General features: G+C 42.2%; 1 protein-coding gene across 1 annotated transcript in view; it reads right to left on the bottom strand.

The window, feature by feature from the left end:
* Positions 1–544: 544 nt before the first annotated feature.
* The window catches only part of btbd7 (BTB domain containing 7), an 87629-nt gene continuing 78150 nt past the window's right edge, over positions 545–10023 (bottom strand). Inside the window, exons 7-11 of the mRNA XM_088925937.1 lie at positions 5761–5904; positions 5235–5424; positions 4448–4626; positions 2863–3267; positions 545–2534 (exon numbers count right to left, since the gene is read on the bottom strand). Coding sequence (XP_088782063.1) covers positions 1749–2534; positions 2863–3267; positions 4448–4626; positions 5235–5424; positions 5761–5904 — 1704 coding nt within the window. The 3' untranslated portion in view covers positions 545–1748. The remainder of the gene's footprint in view (positions 2535–2862; positions 3268–4447; positions 4627–5234; positions 5425–5760; positions 5905–10023) is intronic.

The following is a 10023-nucleotide window of genomic DNA, read 5'->3' as shown; positions in this document are numbered from 1 at the left end:
TGGATGAAGGTCAGGAAGTAAGAACCTATGGTTAATTTAGGGAGCTTATTAATCATAAGCAATTGATCCAAAGTGCTCTTTTGCAGGGCTTCCTGTAATCACTTTCTGGGTTGGTTTGGTTTAGACTTTACTACATCGCTTCGAAATTCAAATTTACTTTCTCCATCTCTTACTCAAGATAGTGTAACCACACACTGGACACAGTGGTAAAATTTCGGATACTTTTAGGACACCATAACATTTCACTAGGTGAAATGTAATGGTGTCAGTGGGTGACAAAGTGCTCATCAGAATCCAATAATCCTCATACCATTATTGAGATGTTAGGTCTCTCACTTAAATATAAAACAGGGATACCTACTATCACGGTTATCCCAGGCAATGTAATATGCTAACAAAGGCTAACAGTAAAACAAGAACAGGATCCTGTGGGAAAAAAAAACATGGATCACTTAACACAAATGGTAAATTAATGGAAATATTTATAATTTGGGTATATTTTTCATTAATAAATTACATTTAGGTGAAATTAAAGTGCCTGCAGTCTTAGTTTTTTTTTTCCTTTTAGAAAATGTTCGTTTTAGGACTGAATAATAAATGCATGCCCAGGATGGGATCCTACAGGAATTTCAAAAGATCATGAGTACTTTAAAATCTCTCGCCTTAAATAGCACGACAATTATTAATAAGTGATTTGTGCGACACTGAAAAACCTCTAGAATGTTCACACAGCGGGTTCTGAAAACCTAATACTCATTTCTAAGGAGGAAAATGAGTTAAAAATATGAATTGCCAATTTACCATACAGCCATTTACTATACTAATAGTAAAAGAAGAAAAGGCGTCCTTACATTGTTGTGAACCCATGAATTGTATAACTGAATTTCAACAATGAAATTTCCAGATAGAAAATGATTCACGGGGGTAGTCTGCAATAATAGAACTGCTTGCAATGCAGGTAGCGATGGAAAAGAAATAAAAACCCCAGGCAGAAAGAGAATCAATAAGCCAATCACAAAGACACAAGGGTCATCAGGTCTTTTTGGAGCTGAAACACTGAATAAAATACTTAAGATGGTAAAATGGTTGTCCTTTTGTCAAATCTTACACAGAAATATGCTTAGCTAAAGACTGGAGAAAAAGCTGGCACACATTACATGATGTATAATATATCATCTTACTGCGCAGTAAGTACATGGTAAAACCATAGCTTTTTATAAGTTATTATTCAGGACTCTAAATGGAAAAAAAAATCCTATTTGTACTGCAGGCCACATTCAATACCTTAATCATTAGTATTGTCTGTGCACAACATCTGACGAAAAAAAAAACAGAGCCTGAAAAAACAACTGCAGCCCTGCTATGTGTCTTTTTTTTTAAGAACACTCTCGTTAAAACAGTGGCACTGACATGCAACAACTGAGCTACATCCACATCCTGTTCTTGTAGTGTCAGAGCGACTCGGAAAAAAGGTGAAGCTGCCTTTTAACTTATTTAAAACTCGCTCGAGGGCGCGAGGGTGAAAAGCGAGTTCTTAACCAAACCAACCCTCTATTAATGCCATTCTATGCAACTAGAATATAAGGACACGTTGAGAACAACAAGTACCATGTGTACGTCAGCTAGAAACCCTGGAGTTAGCGCCTTACGAGAATTTTCTTCAGCAACATCTAAAGAGGAAAGGGTCAAAGTCATCTTCCATGTTTCCCTTTTGTTTCTATTTCTTCTTCTTCTCATCTGTTTTTTATTTAAAGTGCAGATTTCTTATAAGGGTAATCAGGCTTGTTTGGTGACCTGCGGTCTCTGCTGGCTATTGCCTCCTCGCTGGCACTGTTCCTGTGTGGCAGTAAGGCTCCTGGGGGCTCCCCAGCACCTCCTGTGCCATCGGGAGCTGACCTCCTGCCCAGGGGGCGCTCCTCGAACGGCTCTGGGCCCACACCTGGGGGGCGGCCCGGCCCCAGCCCGCACGTCAGGTCCGTCTCGTTTTTGGGGCGCCCCCTGACCGCCCCGTGGCCGCCTCCGGCCGGGCCGCCCTGAGCGGCCAGCGCCAAGTCCAGCCTCTGCGGGGGCTGCTCCAGGACGTCCAGGTGCAGGGGGTCGGGCCCAGGCCTCGGGGGGTGCATGTCGGGCAGGTAGGAGGGATTGAGGGAGCCAGCGGGGGTGCGGCTGTGGCTGTAGAGGTCGGGGCCGGCGTAGGTGGCTTGCAGAGGGGAAGGGGCGTGGTGGCCGGAGGCCGGGGTGCCCGGGCGGCAGGAGAAGTCGTAGAGGTCAGGGTACTCCTGGCGGCTCTCGGCCTTCTGCTCCGAGGTGTGCTTCTTGCGGGAGCCGTGCCCGTGCCGGCCAGAGTGACAGGGGGCGGCGGACGGGTAGTGGGGAGCGGGCGGCGCGGGGGGCGTGTGCTGGTGCAGGTCACTCAGGCCCACGTGCCCCTCAGCCTCCACGGTCACTTCTGGCAGCCTGCGCTCTTTCAGACTCATGGCTGAAACCCCCATGGCAATGTCAGGCATGAACTCGTTGATTACAGGCTCCATATTCTGTTTCAGGAAAGACAAAGGTACAGAGAATTAATCTGCTGCTGCGTCCATGAAAGCTTTCTATCTTAATGTGCATGGGTCCTCAGAAAAGGATAGTTAGTAAACTAACACGTTCTTTTTAACATTTACAGTGTATAAAACAGAAATAATGGATCATAAAGTTACATTATTTAAGATCCCAGGTGACTAGCAAAGTTTGCAACTTTTCTTAAAAACATGTTTTGAGAATACAGTATTGTACTGGATTTGTTTCAATGAACCTCCTCTGGATCTCTATAAAGGATCTGGATCCGTTGACCTGAAAGGGGATTTACGCATGCCAGCTCACCCCCTGCTTCTCCGGGTGCAGAGTTCTGCTCAGTCCGGCAGGGTTGGTGCAGTCAGGTGGGACGGCCTTGGCGCTTGGGGGGTAGGCAGGGCTGGCGTGTTTGGAGGAGGGCCGCAGGTGAAACAGGGAATGGTTGCACGGGTAGGAGAAGGAACGGGAGGGCGGCTGGGCGGGAGCCCGTGGTCTCCAGCCAGCCTTGAGCTGTCCGTGACTTGGGGTAGCTGGGGGGTGGTACGGGGGCGGAGGAGGGGGCAGGGGCGGGTGGAAGTTTGCCAAGGACTCCAGGTCAGCAAACATGCTCTCCACTGCAGGGGTGCTATTGATCCGGCAGCGTCCTGACTGGCGCAGCGCCAACACTGGGCTCTCATCTCCAAAACGCTCCTCGGGGAAGAATTTATGTGGATTCTGTGCATGCAAAAAAAAACATAGAACAAGGATAATGTTATATATTAAGTGGTTTACATATTTGCCTTTTTGGAAAAGCCACAGTACAGACTAATAGAGTGTAATGTTAAAAAAAAAAGAAAAATAAATACCTGGCAAAGCTCTATAGCTTTATAACAACCGAAAGGCAGAGAACTACTACCCAAAATAATGTGCCCTTTGTCACAATATAAGACCAGAAATTACCTTAAAACATTTAATGTGACCAACACAATGTAGCAGAATAACTGCAAATCTTGTAAAGCCTGCAACTTAAATTGCTGCTTCAAATCAATAATTTATGACCTTTCCACTTGAAGGTGAGGAAAAAAAATGGCACTAATTGGCTTTTTCCTGGGTATGTTCTTTCTGCCCTTGCTATTCTTAGTAAACGCGTTCCAATCAGCACTCAACTGAGAAAACTACATGGCTCACTTCTGGACAGGAACCTTATTGCAGCTTTACTTTTGGCAGGGTAGAAAAAAACAGCTGTTTTTTATTTGTGTTAAAAAAATCCACAGCTATAGGGTGTGCTAATGTGAAGAGTAGCTTCCTGTGGCTTTCTCTCTGATGTCAGAGGCCCAGAGAAGTCTGATCTGCTCTTCACAGAGACAGAATATACACACACTGCAGCTCATGTGCCATGGAAAAAAAAAAGTTGTAAACAGCTCTCAGAATAAAGTGGGCATGCAAACGAGATCTTCCACCGCAGTATGAGAGAAAACAGGCAATCAAAGACACTTTTAAAGCCAAAGAGGAGATATTGAAATCAATTGCAATTACTAATAAAAGTAGGCAAGGTGGTGGTAATCGCAGGGTTTTTAAATCTGATCTTGACTTTGTAAAGAATGATTCGTTTTCAAAAGCAGTTGTTGCAATGTCCCTGCTCTCCAAGAGCTCTACGGCAAAAAAGCTGAACCTTAAGTCTTTTTTCTATGCCCTTCAAATGGTACACTCCCTGAAGTCTCGAAGCACTTGTGTTTTTGTAAAACACAATCTGTGAATTGATCCATCAGCAAGAACAAAAATCAATAAAAATCCACCTGTTTTTCTGACCCCAATAATAGAAGCAATCACAGGTTTAGGTGGTGATAATCTGTCTAATTGTCAGTGGAGGTGCAACACAGCCCAATGAGTCACTATGAGACTTCATGTAACTTACCTGCAGGAGCTCGGCAGCACCATCGGGGAGTCCAAACTCCCGCAGCACACGGATCTGAATCTCATAGCTCACAGTGGCTCCCTCTCCGCAATTCAGGGCATAAGCCCTTTGCACCTGGTCCATGTGCCGCAACTCCTGGAGCCTCCGGATCATCTCCTTGACCACGCTCAGCTTGGGAACTACAGAAAATCAAAATGCCAATTAAAATCAGTGTGGTCAGAACTGGAATTGAAATACACAAAGTAGATTTTATTAACCTGTGATTGTAGTTATGGGAGAAACGGCATGCAGCAAAGATAAAACTGTTAACATATTTAAAAACACAGTATATTAAGACAGATTTATTATGAAAAATGTTAAGCTTATCCATGCAAGTCTGTTGCATGTCTTCCAGCAGTTGTATAAAAATATGTACTCAATATCTCAGTAACAAACGGCTTACAATACTACCTGGAACCAGAGCTAGCTAGAATACTCTTTGCCTTAGGCAATACATGCAAGGTCAAAAATATCTGAGAAAATGTGCAATGTGCTATGTAGGAGTTACACATTACTCCTACATACATGAGAATGAACAACACTTTACCAAAAACTACCAAAGGGGAGACAAGGTTAAGCTAAATGTTTTAATACTGAACTTGAGGATGCTGTGCATGAAAACCACATCTATGCTGCACAGATACGCCATAAGACAAGACTGACAGAAGTCTGTTCATCATTATAAAATTAATAAAAGATTTTTGGACATTGCAAGGGTGGAAAATCCTGCACCATCTGATAACCTTACCAGGTATTTCATTGGCTACCACAGATGGCGGAGCAGTCTGGTTGCCTGTGATTTGCTGGTGATTGATCATGTGGCAGCACTGGGGCACTGCATTGTTGACCATATAGAGGGTGTCGGGTACATTAGACATTCTCACCATCCGCAAGCGCACCAGATCGGTCTGCTCTACCATCATTTCATCTAGAACAGACTGAGAGGACATCAAGATTAACAACCGACCTCAATAACGACATCCTGTTTAAAATAGCAGGCGATTATATCGGTCAGGTCACGACATGTCAGCAATGCTCCTTGAAAGCAAGAGGAAAGCACCTAATGCTAATGTTTAGACCAACTTAAACAGGAAGTGCTAAATTCTATTCCACAATCAATATTTACTTAAATGTTAAGACCTAACTCACTATTGAGTTCCCCGTTACTCTTATATATAATTCCATAATTTCCAAATAGCTTTATTTGATGTGTTCAAAGGACGGTTTTGATATGGCTCTCCATCACGGAACTGAGTTCCCCATCATTTTCCTACCTTGGCTTCCTCTACATACGGTGAGAAGAGCCGAGGCCGGACGTAGATTCCGGCGTTCTTTTGCCGTAACCAGGCATTGGCTTTTCCCCCTTCTGCAGTGGGCAGCATGTCTGAGGGAGGTGTGCTGATCAGTCCTCTCTTCATCTGGACGAAAAGAAATCAGACTTTTATGAGCTCAATGAGATGAGTCTAGAGTTATGTCGCCTGACGAAGCCGAACAACATTTCTCAAGATTTAGCACACATCACTAAGCATTAATCGGTAACTGCGCTATGTTATTATCCCCGTGTAAAAATGATCCAGATGCACTTGGCTTCATGAAATCTATTGGAAATGTGTTAAGAAAACCAGAATCTATTCATCTTTACCTTAGGACTGCATTGCAAATGATCCAGCAGTATTGTAGGAACTGCAGTTTAACCATAGGAGCTCCAATCACTTTGTCTCCTTTTTTAAAATGTCTTACATCCTTGAGGGGCACATTTGATGTGGAATTGTTCAAAGCAAATTACAGAACTAAAGGCAACACTACATTGACTGTTGTGGTCACATCCCGCTTAGTTACAATAAGAACAATACTTCCACACTTTAAAATTTTAGCTATATGATTCATGATTCATTTTATCACATTATTTAAAGACATCCACTGGCAACAAAAGAACATATCAAAAGCTTTCTGAGTGATCTCTGTATTGAGGAGTATTGATTCTTTTCTATGTTACTAGTGCAGCTCAAAAATAATAGATGAAATAATGCTGCAAAAACAAAATAGAACAAACAGTTTTAGAGACCTGTAGGAAAACAATCTATGGTGACCCTTATAAACTGAGACGTACGGTGGATATCACGTCTACAGACCCTTATCGACATTTCAGGTGTTGTTGATGTAAAGGCTGAAATCAAGGCAAACCATGTCAGACCTTTTTTCACCTTTAATAAGATCTTGTAACCAACAATATTTAAGTGAAAACAAACGGATAATTTCTTTGTAAAAAATAATTAAAAATAAAAAACTTTCAATGCCTTGCTTGCATAAGTGTGCACACCCTTTAACTAATACTTTGTGGAAGAACCTTTTGCTTTGAATAGAGTAGTAAGACACTAAGTTTCAATAGGTCTCTATCAACTTAGCACACCTAGATTTTGCAATTTTATTCCACTCTTCTGTGCAGAAGAGTTCAAGCTCAGTCAAATTGATCTCCTGTGCACAGCCCTCTTTAGGGCAGTCCACAGATTTTCTATAGGGTTGAGGTCCAGGGTCTGACTGGGCTATTCCAGGATATTTGAGCCATACCTTGGTTGAGTTGGCTGTGGCAGAGGGTAACATATTTTGCACCAAAATATCTGGATATTTGGAGCTATTCATTTTCCCCTCTATCCTGACCAGAGCCCCTGTCCCCCGATGAAGAGAAGCAGCCCCATTTCATGATGCTGCCACCACCATGCTTAACAGTAAGCACTGTGTTCTTTGGATGCTGATCTGTGTTGGCTTTGTGCTGAACAATCTTTTGGAATAAAGGCCAAAAAGTTCTACCTTGGTCTCATCAGACCATGAGACATTTTCCCACATGGTTTTGGGAAATTGAATGCATCTTCTTGCAAAACTTTTATGTTCTTGGATGTTGTGAGAAACAGCTCCTGTCTTGCCACCCTACCCCACAGCTCAGACTTGTGAAGAATATGTGAAAAGGCTGCAATATGCAGGGAGTGGCCAGTTACTGCCATATATTCCTGCAGCTGCTTTAAGGTTGCTGTTGGCCTAATGGGAGCCTCCCTGATGAGCTTTTTCCTTACCCAGTCATCAATTTTGGAGGGCCATCCTGATCTTTGCAATGTCCTGGTGGTGCCATGTTTCCTCCACTTCTTAATGATGGTCTTCAGAGTGTTCCATGATGTACAGTGGTGTGAAAAAGTGTTTGCCCCCTTCCTGATTTCTTATTTTTTTGCATGTTTGTCACACTGAAATGTTTCAGATCATCAAACAAATTGAAATATTAGACAAAGATAACACAAGTAAACACAAAATGCAGTTTTTAAATGAAGGTTTTTATTATTAAGGGAAAAACAAAACCAAACCTACATGGCCCTGTGTGAAAAAGTGATTGCCCCCTAAACCTAATAACTGGTTGGGCCACCCTTAGCAGCAACAACTGCAATCAAGCGTTTGCGATAACTGGCAATGAGTCTTTTACAGTGCTGTGGAGGAATTTTGGCCCACTCATCTTTGCAGAATTGTTGTAATTCAGCCACATTGGAGGGTTTTCAAGCCTTAACCGCTTTTTTAAGGTCATGCCACAACATCTCAATTGGATTCAGGTCAGGACTTTGACTAGGCCACTCCAAAGTCTTCATTTTGTTTTTCTTAAGCCATTCAGAGGTGGACTTGCTGGTGTGTTTTGGATCATTGTCCTGCTGCAGAACCCAAGTGCGCTTCAGCTTGAGGTCACGAACACATGGCCGGACATTCTCCTTCAGGATTTTTTGGTAGACAGCAGAATTCATGGTTCCATTTACCACAGCAAGTCTTCCAGGTCCTGAAGCAGCAAAACAGCCCCAGACCATCACACTACCACCACCATATTTTACTGTTGGTATGATGTTCCTTTTCTGAAATGCTGTGTTACGTTTACGCCAGATGTAATGGGACACACACCTTCCAAAAAGTTCAACAAGTCTCGTCAGTCCACAGAGTATTTTCCCAAAAGTCTTGGGGATCATCAAGATGTTTTCTGGCAAAACTGAGACGAGCCTTTATGTTCTTTTTGCTCAGCAGTGGTTTCCGTCTTGGAACTCTGCCATGCAGGCCATTTTTGCCCAGTCTCTTTCTTATGGTGGAGTCATGAACACTGACCTTAACTGAGGCAAGTGAAGCCTGCAGTTCTTTGGATGTTGTTGTGGGGTTTTTTCTGACCTCTTGGATGAGTCGTCGCTGCGCTCTTGGGGTAATTTTGGTCGGCCGGCCACTCCTGGGAAGGTTCACCACTGTTCCATGTTTTCGCCATTTGTGGATAATGGCTCTCACTGTGGTTCGCTGGAGTCCCAAAGCTTTAGAAATGGCTTTATAACCTTTTCCAGACTGATAAATCTCAATTACTCTGTTTCTCATTTGTTCCTGAATTTCTTTGGATCGCAGCATGATGTCTAGCTTTTGAGGATCTTTTGGTCTACTTCACTTTGTCAGGCAGGTCCTATTTAAGTGATTTCTTGATTGAGAACAGGTGTGGCAGTAATCAGGCCTGGGTGTGGCTAGAGAAATTGAACTCAGCTTTCCAAAGATGTGATAAACCACAGTTGATTTATGTTTTAACGGGGGGGGGCAATCACTTTTTCACACAGGGCCATGTAGGTTTGGATTTTTTTTTCCCTTAATAATAAAAACCTTCATTTAAAAACTGCATTTTGTGTTTACTTGTGTGATCTTTGTCTAATATTTCAATTTGTTTGATGATCTGAAACATTTCAGTGTGACAAACATGCAAAAAAATAAGAAATCAGGAAGGGGGCAAACACTTTTTCACACCACTGTATGTTATGCCACCAAAACTCTTTTATATCCCTCTCCTGATCTGAACTTTTCAACAATAAGATCCCATAGATCATCTTTTAGATCCTTGTGAACCATGGTTATCTCTGTACTATGCAGCCAAGAAAACTTCAGGGGGAGTCTTCCAGAACAGCTGAACATTCCTCCTAAAAATGATCTATTAGTTGTTCAGTTAAATACTGTTGGTTACAAGAATTTATTAAAGGTGAAAAAAGATCTGACATGATTTTTCTTGATTTCAGCCTTTACATTAAGAAAAGCTGACATTTCAATAAGGGTGTGTAGACTTTTGATATCCACTGCATATGGAACAATTACCCTCATATTTATGGCAAAGAGCCAAACTTGGTCACTCATTTCACTTTTTCTAAATCTATGTGATATTTACCCATGGGGATGTCTTAAAGATCAACTATTCAAAGGCAAGCCTCATTCTAATGAGAATTTAATGGAAAGAACTGAAGACAATTATTCAATTTTATTGGACACACTTCAGAATATATTGCATAATTTGACTACAATTAAGTATAGAGGAAGACATATTGAACATGCTTTGAATTATAGGTATTTACATAGTAATCTGTACTGATAAATGTTTAATGGTCATATTAAAAAAATCACCCTTTATATATGCAGAAATACATTGTGAATCTCAGCAGCCAACATCTGTAAAATTCAGAAACCCCAATGTCAAATCCCAAAGCACATCTCTGAATAGG

This window comes from Atractosteus spatula, chromosome 9 (assembly GCF_055471065.1).
Source record: "Atractosteus spatula isolate fAtrSpa1 chromosome 9, fAtrSpa1.hap1, whole genome shotgun sequence".
NCBI classification, from domain to species: domain Eukaryota; kingdom Metazoa; phylum Chordata; class Actinopteri; order Semionotiformes; family Lepisosteidae; genus Atractosteus; species Atractosteus spatula.
The sequence above is the reverse complement of the archived record's forward strand: the minus strand, read 5'-3'. Positions and strand labels throughout refer to the sequence as shown.